Source organism: Saccostrea cucullata, unplaced genomic scaffold (genome assembly GCF_032062105.1).
Source record: "Saccostrea cucullata isolate Sc308-1 unplaced genomic scaffold, CSIRO_AGI_Scuc_v1 ctg820, whole genome shotgun sequence".
Taxonomy (NCBI): Eukaryota; Metazoa; Mollusca; class Bivalvia; order Ostreida; family Ostreidae; genus Saccostrea; species Saccostrea cuccullata.
In genome coordinates, this window is record NW_026919509.1 from 99,357 (window position 1) to 113,020 (window position 13,664).

Here is a 13,664-nt window from a genome sequence, read left to right on the forward strand (position 1 = left end):
ACTCGGAAAACCAGAAAATTTTTGCTTTAATCGGTTGAAATATTTATTGTTAATTAACAAATGTTATCAAGTACATTTATATAATGATACAGTTAAAACATTTCCACATAATTTATAATAATTATTCCAACTAAAAAACTCAAATTAATGATTTTATGGTATCGGTATTCAAATTAAATGTATAAAAATGTTCTAATAATTATTCCGATGAAAACCCTACCAAGCGATATAATTTGCTTGTTTAGGTTTTAATGGGTCTAAATTTTTAATAAATAATTTCATTTTGAATGAAAAATAAACACACAGCTAGATGCCACTTCCTTACATATTTAACTTGACTTTGACCAGACGACTTTTTTTTTTACAACTTAGTTGCCTCTACATACTTCGGGCTCCTGCCAGTGATGGTATCAGCATTATAAAATGTGTTTGAATGCTAAAATTCTTTAGATTTTTGGTAGTATTTTATTAGAGACTATTTGTTAGCTATATAATAAAATACATTTACAGTATGTCTGTTCTTTGTCCCTGAGCTACAGTTCTGCAGCTACATTTTGCGAACATTGTCATATGTAATGCAGTTCTTTATATAGATAGTCTATGGAAGATAAGCTCATTCTATCACTTCTCAAAACATATTATGCAACACATATTTGGCAGGAAACAATTTTTTTTCTGTAAGTTAGGTTGAAATCAAAGTTAACAATGTACAGTTTTGCATCCAGTGTATAGTGCATTTTATGCATATACTTTCCATTGTACTAATACAAAATATATTTTTTTTTATGTAAATATTTGGAAAAAATAGATTATAAGGAAAATTTATGTTTTTTATAGTATGCCAACTTCCACATAACATACATTGAGTATGCAGGTCATAAGAAGCTGTTATCTAATCCACATGCAATAGATTTTACTGTAGATTCCTTATTTTTCGCGAGTACTTTTTATCGCGAACTGTGTCTTTCACCTCAAATCGCGAGATTTATAATTCGCTAATGAAAGGGTGATCAAAAGAATTTACATAGACTACAGCACCATAAAAATAAAAGCAAGTAATATTTTTTCGCGACTGACGCTTTCCGCGAAATTACGCGGAAATCAATTCTTCGCGTATAATTAGGAATCTACAGTATATAGTCAAATGCAGGAGCATATTTTGGACAAATATGTCAGATCTTCTTGCTTATATTGAACATTATCACAGTTATTCATCAACAAATAACAAACAGGTCCATTGGCAAACAAAGCTTAAAGCAGCAGATATAAGCTATTAACAGGGTTTATACAAGTAATTTATACAAAACAAAACAAAAATCACAGGCTCAACAAGGTGTACTATTATGGTAACTTTTATCACTCTCTTTTTGGTAAGTTTAGAGGAGCTGATCTTTTGCTTTATATGCAACTGAGGTAGATATTAATTTGTTCATATTTAAATGTACATGTACCGGTAGTTGACTTCCACTGTTTAAACAATGATAACCCTGTGAATAAATTTAATTTACGTACTCAACAGACACATTCCTATGGATTTACAATGAGCAAGCATAAAATCATAAAAAAAAAGAATGCCTTTTAAAAAACGAAATGCTGCAAAAAATAAAAATTCATGCTTAAAAAAGGGGTTCAAAATACTATAGGCAATGTCATGTGTCATGACCCTTGACCTTTGCCTTCTACTTCGCACTAGACAATTCAGTCTCTGTATTTTCAGGGCTATCGTCCTCTGTTAACTGCGTGAACTGATGCGGCGTCGGGGCAAACAGATTGGGGACGATGCTGTGGGTGCGCTCCAGGCGCTTCCTGCGTTCCTCCTGAGAATTCTCTCGGTCTCGGGTCCGGAGGGCCAGACCGTTGTTCTCCATCTGTAATATGTCTTCATGGTCCACTGTCGACTCATGGGCCATCTTAAAAAAGGGTTCAGTAGGATTTAGACAAGTTCAATAAGATTCAACAATTTATAGCTAAGAACATTTTAAACTTAATAAGAATGAAAGAAAGTATAAGGTATATCTAACCCTCTAATCACTAGTATTTAGTCCACTCTGTTCTTCATTTATACTTTATTGGGGCAGAGCAGTTAAATTGTTCTTTCCTACATGTAGCACAGATATATAAAAAGACCCCAAATACATTTTGGAGGTTGAAAAACACTAAGGAAATTATGAAACTGACTGCACATAAAAAAGTATTTTAAAAATAAAATCATTTTCTGTCTTATTTTATTGCAATGTAAAAATTTCATACCAACATATTTGGAGCTCTGAAGACATAACAGAAAGGATAATGGAGGAGATTGTCAACAGAGGCCGCATACAGGTCAGCAAACCTCATCAACTGACTGGCAAAGAAGGTGTGGCGAGAGCCTATCAACAAAAGACAGAGCAAATAAAGAAATCATCCAAATGTAGTGGTTAAAAATATTTCAAATTCCCTTGAAATTCTCTAGATGCAATCAATATTTTGCAACAATATGAATTAATGGACTTTTTATTCACAAGCAAAAGATTCTTGGAAGAAATGAACTACCGGTACAGTGTACCTCCATTCATGATTTTTTTTTCCTTCAAAATTTTGACAAAACAATTTTTCTCCTGACTCTCTCCAAAAAGGTACTCACCACTTCTGAAGACACTTCCCAGAATTCCATATGCCATGTCCATTTGGTGTGTAGTATCCTGTAAGGAATGAATAAAATGGAAACCCATTAATGGAAAAAAAATATTAGGACCATAGGGTTTGTAATATTTAGAGATGGCAACTTAAATATACAGAGAAATAAATCGAGAAGTAACATCCCCTTTGTGCTCAATTAATACACTTTTTTTTTAGTTGATGCCACTGTTGCTCCGGTCATCCATTCTTCTTTTCTTAGACCAGTGAGCTACAGATCAGCAGCTAGTAATAGCTTTATTCATAGATTTACTTTAATCTATGGATTAGTTAAAGAACTTTATTCAGTAATAACCAATATTTGCCCCCCAAATCAAACTTTGATGGAGATATATTTGATTTAACTCTTAAACAGGGGAGTATATGCTGACTTCAAAGCACTGAATATTTTCATAAGTAATGACGCCATATATACGTAATGACGTCACAAACATGACGTAAATTTCAGTTTTTTATGAATTTTACAGAAAAATGTACATATTTCGTCGATATAGAAAGTCACCGAGCGCATGTGTGTTCAGGATCAACCCTTATTTCGATATAACGTGTAGAATGATAATATCAATGAAATATGTCAATATTGTTCCTGAACAAACTTGAATGCGCTCTATAAATTTTAAAGCTAAAATTGTTGAAATTTTGTCCATTTTGTTTGAAAAAGGATATTCTAGTTTGTGACGTCATAAAAACAAAAATTGTGAATACACTGCTTTGACACTATAATATTTTCTGTTAATTTATATTTCTCATACAATTTATTGAATTCAGCACATTTCAGGAAGTTTTCCTTTTTTGGGGGCAAATAATCAATATACCGCATATAGTTCTTTATGTTTTAAAGTTATACAATGTATATAGAAATTTCTAAAGCTGTCAACCAACCCTTATTAATCTGTTGATGTTGCTAATGTCTGGTTTGGTTTCACTCTCACTGTCAAGATATCTGAAAGAAAAAAAATCTCTCCTTAAAATCATTCCACCCTTCATCACACATTCTTTCTATGGTACAAAATATTTTGAACATTTTTTTTAAATACATGTAACTATAGTTATTTATCTTCAAATCACATCTCAAAATTTAGGAAATTTCTTATTGACCTCATATTTAACTTTGTGCCAAAAGTGTAGAGATAAACAAAATACAATATATATACTGACACTTTCCTCTACCACTTCGTGTGAAGGTATTATTAATATCTATTAATACTAACTGTATATTCATTCTGGGAAGGGATATTCACAAAATACTCCCTTACCTGTACATTTCACCCCATCTGCCTTACCTGTACGTTTCACCAATCTGCCTTACCTGTACATTTCACCAATCTGCCTTATCTGTACATTTCACCAATCTGCCTTATCTGTACATTTCACCAATCTGCCTTACCTGTACGTTTCACCAATCTGCCTTATCTGTACATTTCACCAATCTGCCTTACCTGTACATTTCACCAATCTGTCTTACCTGTACATTTCACCTATCTGTCTTACCTGTACATTTCACCTATCTGTCTTACCTGTACATTTCACCAATCTGCCTTACCTGTACATTTCACCAATCTGCCTTACCTGTACATTTCACCAACTTATCTGTACTTTTCACCAATTTCACCAATCTGCCTTATCTGTACATTTCACCAATCTGCCTTATCTGTACATTTCACCAATCTGCCTTATCTGTACATTTCACCAATCTGCCTTACCTGTACATTTCACCAATCTGCCTTATCTGTACATTTCACCAATCTGCCTTATCTGTACGTTTCACCAATCTGCCTTATCTGTACGTTTCACCAATCTGCCTTATCTGTACATTTCACCAATCTGCCTTATCTGTACATTTCACCAATCTGCCTTACCTGTACATTTCACCTATCTGTCTTACCTGTACATTTCACCTATCTGTCTTACCTGTACATTTCACCAATCTGTCTTACCTGTACATTTCACCAATCTGTCTTACCTGTACATTTCACCAATCTGTCTTACCTGTACATTTCACCTATCTGTCTTACCTGTACATCTCACCTATCTGTCTTACCTGTACATCTCACCTATCTGTCTTACCTGTACGTTTCACCAATCTGCCTTACCTGTACGTTTCACCAATCTGCCTTATCTGTACATTTCACCAATCTGCCTTACCTGTACGTTTCACCAATCTGCCTTATCTGTACGTTTCACCAATCTGCCTTATCTGTACGTTTCACCAATCTGCCTTACCTGTACATTTCACCAATCTGCCTTATCTGTACATTTCACCAATCTGCCTTACCTGTACGTTTATCTGCCTTACCTGTACATTTCACCAATCTGCCTTACCTGTACATTTCACCTATCTGTTTTACCTGTACATTTCACCTATCTGTTTTACCTGTACATTTCACCTCTCTGTTTTACCTGTACATTTCACCCATCTGCCTTACCTGTACATTTCACCCATCTGCCTTACCTGTACATTTCATCTGTCTGTCTCACCTGTACATTTCATCAATCTGTTCTTACCTGTACATTTCACCAACCTGCCTTACCTGTACATTTCACCCATCTGCCTTACCTGTACATTTCACCAATCTGCCTTACCTGTACATTTCACCAATCTGTCTTACCTGTACATTTCACCAATCTGTCTTACCTGTACATTTCACCTATCTGTTTTACCTGTACATTTCACCCATCTGCCTTACCTGTACATTTCATCTGTCTGTCTTACCTGTACATTTCATCTGTCTGTCTTACCTGTACATTTCATCTGTCTGTCTTACCTGTACATTTCACCAATCTGCCTTACCTGTACATTTCAACAATCTGTCTTACCTGTACATTTCACCAATCTGCATGTCCAAGTCCTCTAGCTGTTCAAACAGGGCCTTTTTCTTGGTCCACACCAGCAGTTCCTGAGCCAGCTCGGGGACGACAAGGAACGTCCTCCAACCTCGGACTTTTTTGGTCTTCAAAATGTCGCCAAAAATGTGGTCACCAACATATAAAACTTCCTGGTCATATATCTTCATCAGCTCATGGAAGACGCTAATGGAACCTAAAATAACATTTCTCTTTAAAATATTTTTTTGGAATAATGGGTAATTTTGCACATTTCATTTTATGAACTAAAACTATTTGCGCAGGGCATAAATGCTAGAATAAATAAAACTTCTGGCTGTTCCCATTACCTCCCGAGTAAACCTGTCCTGACTTTATGGGTCCTGTGTGAGCTCCTAGCTTTAAGGCACCAGTCTCCTATAACAAAGGCCCGTAATTCATAAATATGTAACAGACAGGTGTTCAGAAAATTAAAGACATCCTTTCTTTTTCTCACTCTCTCTCTCTCAAAAAAAATCATAAATCAACAAACCTTATCAACTTGACGTAGAATTGTTCCCTCTTCGAAAAATAAAGGTTTTTTGGCATCCACAACAATGTAGTCAAAATAGCTGGTCCAGTCTCGCTGGAAAATGGGTTAACTTTCAATATATGATTTTCATACATTTTTTCACTCTCATTTACAATTGCAAACTCTATAAACAAATTCAAATATTAACAATAATTTTAAATACCTTATCATCATTCAACATGTATGACATCACTTTCTACAAGAAAAAATGTGAAAATTAATAAAAACAAAATAAAACATTTGAAAAACAATTAGCCATAAGTACAGATTTAAAAACTAGATATATGTCCATAAAACATCTTGAATAGTGATGCAGCTGAAACTTGTTTGGAAAAAAAAAGCCATAGTGTATCCAGATTTAAAAAAAATTCTCAATAAAATATAAAGGCGTTTTGATGTTTAAATGAAAATGTAGGTCAGATCCAGCATCCGAAGCAAGTCTGGTAGTATCCATCCCTAGATGCATCAGCCATGCAAGTTTTGTTCATTAGGGAATGATTTTCCTAGATGCATCATCCATCACTGTCATTTACAATTTAAGTTACATGGAATATATAAGCATCCCTCATACATGTTACTAGGGAATGAAAATGATGACAAAGTCCTTAGATGCATTACATTGGTATACCTGCTCCAAAATAACCATCTGGAAAACTATCCTCAGCAAGTTGTTGTTCATCCCTAGATGCATCACAAGTTTGGTTTTAGGGCTTATAGTTCCTTGGAAATGGTGCTCTCATTCTGGAAAAACAAATCATTGTCATCAAATTAGAGGTCTAGTTTAACATAGAAACATCTTGGGTAAGAAAATGTTTAAAAATTAATTTTTATTTGCCTCTTTTGAGCTCCAAAAAACCTGGTCACTCATTGGAAAATGTTGTTACATCCGAAGCAATCTGGTAGTGTTCTATTATCCGTGCAAGTTTGTATCAACATGTGAAGTTTTAACACCATCTTGAATGGTATGTTTAAAATCTAAACACTGAGGTCAAGGTCAAGAGAGATGTTGATGCAGTTGCATCTCATCAATATCTATCAGCATATGAAGTTTGATGAAAAAATGTTTCTTTGAAACTTAGCTTTGAACAGAGCTAAACGCAAAGTGTGACAGAAGGAGTTGAAGTGACTTTTTTGGACATGACAAACACTATATGCCCCGGCCACATTCATGGCGGGGCATAAGAAATTCTCAATAAAATATAAAGGCGTTTTGATGTTTAAATATTTTGTGAATTCATTTGATTTTCCTCACTGTCATTTACAATTTAAGTTACATGGTTATAAGCCTCTACATGTTAGTAGATGACAAGTTGCTTACATTGGTATACTGATAACCACTATTTGTTGCTAAGAAGACTTTAGATCCATGTGCTCTCATTCTGGAAAAACAAATCATTGTCATCAAATTAGAGGTCTAGTTTAACATAGAAACATCTTGGGTAAGAAAATGTTTGAAAATTAATTCTTATTTGCCTCTTTTGAGAAACTGTTAATTGTTACATATCTATTACTTAAGGTTCATCGAATCTCTGATAAGAGAGATAACTCTTAATAACATAAATGTCTACTATTCCATTACAGATTGAAGTTGAAGTGTCTTTTTTGTCCAATTTTGCCCCACAAGCTATGCTATAATTGTTTGTATTTTACTTATAAAATATATTTCTTTTGGAAAATCATTAAGGTTCAAGCAACATTTTATGAGTGAGCAGAGGGTTTATGAACCTTAAAGTAATACCTAGTATTTAAAGTTTTCAGATTAGCTAATAATCAGTTTACCTGTCCAAAAGCACCGGAAGCCTTTCATCCTTTATAACATACTTCTCCAAATTCTTCATAGTCTCACCTTTTAATGGCCCCTTTAAAAAAAATTAATATCGTTAAAATAAACCAACACAAAATATATTGTTATAATTTAATTTCAAGCTCTTTTATTGTATCAAGTTGCAAGTATGGTCAGTACAATTTCAATTAATTCTATTACAGAGTGAGTTATCTTTCTTTTCCTGTACTTACATTTTTATCGTGAACTATGCCGACAGCGGTCATGACATCCTGGTAAATAGAGTGCCAGGTCATAGTTATATCCCCTGTTCTGACTCCATTGTCCATACTACAGAAAAAATAAAGTCAAATGACAATCGCTCAAATTTCTTTTTTATTTTTCTTTACAAACTATAACTTTAACAGAAGTTACGATTTTTTGGTAAAAATTCAAGAAGCTATTGATTTCAAATCTTTTAATTATATATTTTATGTTAAATATTTTATAACTTTAGCATTACATTGAAGTTTCTGCATTGTTTTTAATGGATGGCAAATAAAGTCACAGCAAACAAATCATTAGCATTCATAGCTCTCAAAAATTTTATTACCGGGTATGTTTTTTATTACTGCATTTTTCACTTCACACATATTGCAGGAAGAAATTTAAATCACGATGATTTTGTCCTTCAAAGTTAAATAACAAACAGGCATTTTTTCAAATTCAAATTTCAAATTTAATGCACTTAAAATAATCATGAACTCAAGTTCTTGATAACATTCTCATCTGCATGCAACTGTTCATAAGACTCTTCAAAATTTCAAATTATTTGGATTTAACTTCATTTTTGACATTTAAATCCTCTAAGCATGGCTGTTTATGTAAACCATGAACAATTAATCAAACTGGTTATATCACCAAAGAAAGGTACATCTTTTAAGCAAATGCCTGCACACACTTAATCTCTAGGGTCACAAAATAAAGCATGAGGAATTTTTGTATACAATTTATTCAAAGAAAGCATTAGGGGTTTACTAATTACCCTGAAAATTCAAACACCTGCACTCAAGCTGTTACATAAACAAATTAATTTCACATTTTCTTTTTTTTTTTTTTTTGGTTTTAATTTTCCACTGACCTTGAATTCTCATTAAAAACTCTGAAAATCAAGAACTTTTGATAAATTGCACATTAAATTGATGCAGTTTTTTTTTCTCAGCATCTCCAAAAGAGTATTTTACATACAGTGTACATATGAGCATTATTAAGATAATTTTAATGGCAGATGGATGATTTTCAAAGATTTTCTGTAGACAAGAAGATTTTAACTGCCAGGTGCAGTGTCCAGATTTTTTTTCCACATGAAACTTTAAAAACTTTGTTTTCTGGAAGGACATGCAATAGAAATGTTATAGCCCTGCATGCATTTATAAAAACAATTAAAAGACGCTAGTCCCTTTCATTTTATTTTAGATCTAAAGTGAATACACTGCATATCAGTGCACTGTAATCAACTTCTCTAAAATATAGTTTCTGACTATTTTCAATTTCTGTGTAAACACAAGTATAAAACTCTTCTGTCTGCAGCCCCCTCTTGCCTTGTTATTTTAACTCATGTTCACATGCCCTCATGGTCATTTTGCGTTGTGTTGTTAATAAGGTCACTAGATTTAAAAAAGTTATTTAAGCATTGAATACATATTTTTGGATGTCTTCGGTCCTATAACACACCTGGCCGTGCCGACAAATTGAATACCGCGCGTTAGCGCGGTATGATAATTTGTCGGCACGGCCAGGTGTGTTATAGGACCGAAGACATCCAAAAATATGTATTCAATGCTTATATTTACATTCTCTAATTTTCCTTTTTCATAATTGCTTATTTCGTTAATCTTAAATATGAATTTAGCGCCCTTCAAAACTGCCGTGATTAATAGATGTAAGAGCCGTTTGTGACGTCAAATGACGTTAAATGACGTTGCAAAGTTAAATAACGCAAATAAACATTGCGAGGAAAAAAATGACAAATTAATTCTTAATGCACATTACGTTAATTTTTCAGGATTATAATTTTTCAATAAATTGAAATAAAACATTTTACATTTTGGTGTTCCCAGATTATAAAAAAATGCATATAGTTCCTAGTGTGTATTCTAACGCGCGGTGACTAGGTTTCGCGTGTGTTATAGAAATTTGAACGTCGTGGATTTCTAATGGATTTCATAAGGAAAATTACACTGAATGTAAATATAATATAATCATTCAAAGCATTGTCATATGGCATCAAAACTCCTCCTGAATCTAAAGGTCAAAGGTCAGAGGTCCCTCAAGGTCAGATTGTTATCCAATAATCCTACAGGTCCATCCCTAGGCAGCTATAATAATCTGATTCTGTCATAGGTCAAAGGTCAGAGGTCCCTCAAGGTCAGACTGTTATCCAATAATCCTACAGGTTCATCCCCAGCAGCTATAATAATCTGAATCTGTCATGACTTATAAGTTTTGTGTATCTAGTCTTTCAAAGAAACCAAAGGCAATCAACCTTAAAAAACACCAGATTTTTATGGAAACTGACAATTATTATGCAGAGATCCAAAAACATAAAAACTCAGAAAATGTGACAAATTCCTGGCATTTACACTATCAATGGAGCATAAAAATCAACCATAACATCTCTGCCCCTTCTTAACATAAAACTTCCCCAATCAATCCATCAACCTGACTTCTAAGGTGTGATCCCCCAAACTAGCATCATCAATGATAGCCCTTTTATCAGCAATAAGTAGCACTATCATTGCTGTATCTCGAGACAGTGCTATCATATCTCGAGACAGTGCTATCATAAAAGGTGCTGCTCTACAGGTTATAATGAATGCCAAGTTTCTATGTTTCTATCAATCATTACCAACAAGGCTATCTTCGTTTATTGTGAACCCTACAGGAGTTATCTTATTGAAAGCTTAGATATGTCATCTGAGTTAAGCATCATGTACAGAAAGAATTCTTCAGAGACCTGCAGGAGCAGATTCTTTAAAACTGACAAAATTCTGGGTGGTTTGGAAAAAAACTGCACATGGTGGTTTTCTAATGTAATTTGCTAAGTGAGATTGTTATTTCAAATCAAGCCTTATTTTTGGAAAGCATTTAAAACTTTTAATTTGTTTCATTATCATTCCATATGATTTTTTACAAACGAGCCGATGGAACATTTATTACTTCATTACATAACATAATGCATAACTGTGGGAATGATATAAACTGAAACCTGATTAATTAATGTGTAAATTAAGCTAAATGCTTTCTTGAGAGACAAGAATTTGCCAATTTCTGTTTTTCTGATGTATTTAATCATTGTCAGCAACAGATTCAAGCTAATCTGTTGAGAAAAGGGAATTTCTGTCAATTTAATTAGCCAAGGACCATAAAACTTCTGAATTCAAAGTTAAACAATTTTAATTAAAATTTCCAAATCCAATATAAGCTTACAAACAAATCTCTTCAACTTAATTTAAGTTAATCTTATTCACAGACCCAAACAAACCCGTGAATCTAGAATTTCAATCTCATCAGTGTTTTTTTTATCTTGCTATTTTGGCAAAATAAACACCAAAAACATAAACCCAAATCCAATTACCAACTAGGAATAAATAAGTGACTTAGAAAGGCTAGAAAAGCAACAATCAAAGACAAACTGTGCCTGATCTGTTTTAATCAGTTCTGCTCGACTGCTTCACGAGACACAGGGTTATGATTTTTTAATCATAAAGCCACCTCTAAAAATCCGAACATGATCCCCTCTACATAAGACACAGATTGCAGGAAAAGGCTTAAGAACCCAATATAAAACTCATCATTTGATGGGCAAACAAAATCCTTGCTGCTGTCAAGTCAAAGAGGGCAATGACTCCCATGAGCTCCATGTACCAAAAAATAAATTGCTAAATTGACCACAGTCTTCCATGGTTCTATCCCTCTCTCTTGCACACATTATAAATTTATAATCGCTGGATTCTACATCATTGGAATGGAGGCAGCGGGTCTGAAACTGAGCTTCCAGCAAATGTGTTTTGGAGAAGACCCGTAATAATTGCCATGTAGTCTTGAGTGGAAAGCAGACACCCCTTCTAATCAAACAATAGACCCCCTTAAAAAAGATTTAATGAAATTTTGATATTTTTGAACCTGATCAACTCCAATGAGCTGTAATGTATGTTAGAGACTGCATTCAAATGTTGACCAAAAAATGTGGTTGTTAAAGTATTTAGACCTTGTTGAGTTTCTGTTTCCTGTCATTATGAATGAAAAAAAAAAGTTCAATGTGAAGTCTTTGGGTGCATGAACATGTATAAGAAATTGTTGTGCAATTGCAGTCTTTAAAAGTGTCTTTAGCAAAGTGTCGAGTCTTCACAATATTGTTTGATTATATGAATAGCAAAACATGACTGAGCAAAGAAATTGAGTCTTGCTCAACATACTGGAAACAAATTAGATTTTGTTTGAGTAATTTTTTCAATCTTCTTTTCTTTAATAAATGTAACTGTTTCTTTACACTTTCTGTCTCAAGAAATGCTCTTTCTTTCTGACTCATATGGTTTCTAGAACAGTAAAAGCTGAGTATCTATCAATGGCATGCAGGAAGCCTGAACTTTTTAAAAAGAGGCCTATTCATTGTATATGAAGAAATGTGATTTTGTTTTTTTATTAGTAATTGTACTCCATATTTCCTATATTTTCATAACTTATGGGACTTCATGTTCCTTTAATTTTTTCAACATCTTCGGTGTGTAAAAAAAATTATAAGGGACTCTTTTAAGAAGTTATATCCTCCCACATCACGGTCACAATTTATTAGGAAATGCAGCAAAGTGCCTCCACCTTCTCATTTTACCCTTGCCCCAAACACTGCAGGCTCAAACCATTAGCCGTGCTTTAATAACACCAAAGGAATTAAATGATAAACATCTGATTTAAGTTTATAGCCTTAAAAATTGAATTGAGTCAATCAAGAGGATTTGTAACTGGTGGGTTTGGGGTCACAACTGTGTTAGACATGCTGTTCTCCATGCAATTAACCTGCCGTGTTCCTCATCCACGCTATTAAAGACAATTTTTCTTACCATGAATGATAAAAAATATGTATCTACAGATTTCATTAAAGTTCATTAAAACCACTCAAACAAAACATCTTTTTCTTTTACTGTTTCAAAGAAAATGCTAAAGTGCCTTAACAACTAATTGATAATTGGAATGAATTGTAATAAAATATCAAAAGCCTTTGTTTTCATTTTTCTGAGAATGTTTTTTTCTGTGTTAGTTTTTGTTACAAGTGCTTAAATTGTGAAAGAGTTTTACATGAATATGTAATCAGAAAACATTTCTTTAAATTTTAACAAGATTTTTTTCGACACGTTGACCCTTCGTAGATACAATGTACCATACATCACTTGCCAAGAGTATTTTGTAATCATGGAAGCATATATGTAATCAAGGAAAGCCATGTGTAATCAGTGTAACTAATGTAATCAGGGTATATTTTGAGAGGTCACACTTTACCATCAGGGTACATTGTGAACAGCTTGTGCAGACAATAATAAAATGTTCTATCAGAGTTATGAATTTAAAAATATCAGTGAGTGCCTACCATTGTCATTCTACTTTTACTGTAATAATAGGCAAGATACCTACATATATGTACAACATCTTACCTGGCAGTGAAATATAAATAATTTACCTTGTATAATCAGAATGATTGGTGAAGAAATCTACCAGACAGGCTAGGATATAGATGACTGCAAATAAACAAAATAAAAATCATATACATATGCTATG

The 13,664-nt window shown here is 33.4% G+C and overlaps 1 protein-coding gene across 3 annotated transcripts in view; it reads right to left on the minus strand.

The window, feature by feature from the left end:
• Nucleotides 1-435: 435 nt before the first annotated feature.
• LOC134232948 (cytosolic purine 5'-nucleotidase-like) overlaps nt 436-13,664 on the minus strand; it is a 48,355-nt gene continuing 35,126 nt past the window's right edge. For 2 of the 3 annotated variants that reach the window (XM_062714958.1, XM_062714947.1), the window contains exons 7-19: nt 13,567-13,624; nt 12,909-12,929; nt 8,087-8,183; nt 7,850-7,929; nt 7,389-7,449; nt 6,234-6,266; nt 6,032-6,124; nt 5,850-5,916; nt 5,494-5,716; nt 3,559-3,619; nt 2,624-2,681; nt 2,251-2,369; nt 436-1,910 (exon numbers count right to left, since the gene is read on the minus strand). In XM_062714958.1, coding sequence (XP_062570942.1) covers nt 1,680-1,910; nt 2,251-2,369; nt 2,624-2,681; nt 3,559-3,619; nt 5,494-5,716; nt 5,850-5,916; nt 6,032-6,124; nt 6,234-6,266; nt 7,389-7,449; nt 7,850-7,929; nt 8,087-8,183; nt 12,909-12,929; nt 13,567-13,624 — 1,202 coding nt within the window. In that variant the 3' untranslated portion in view covers nt 436-1,679. The remainder of the gene's footprint in view (nt 1,911-2,250; nt 2,370-2,623; nt 2,682-3,558; nt 3,620-5,493; nt 5,717-5,849; nt 5,917-6,031; nt 6,125-6,233; nt 6,267-7,388; nt 7,450-7,849; nt 7,930-8,086; nt 8,184-12,908; nt 12,930-13,566; nt 13,625-13,664) is intronic. The other variant, XM_062714952.1, reaches the window with a different exon arrangement.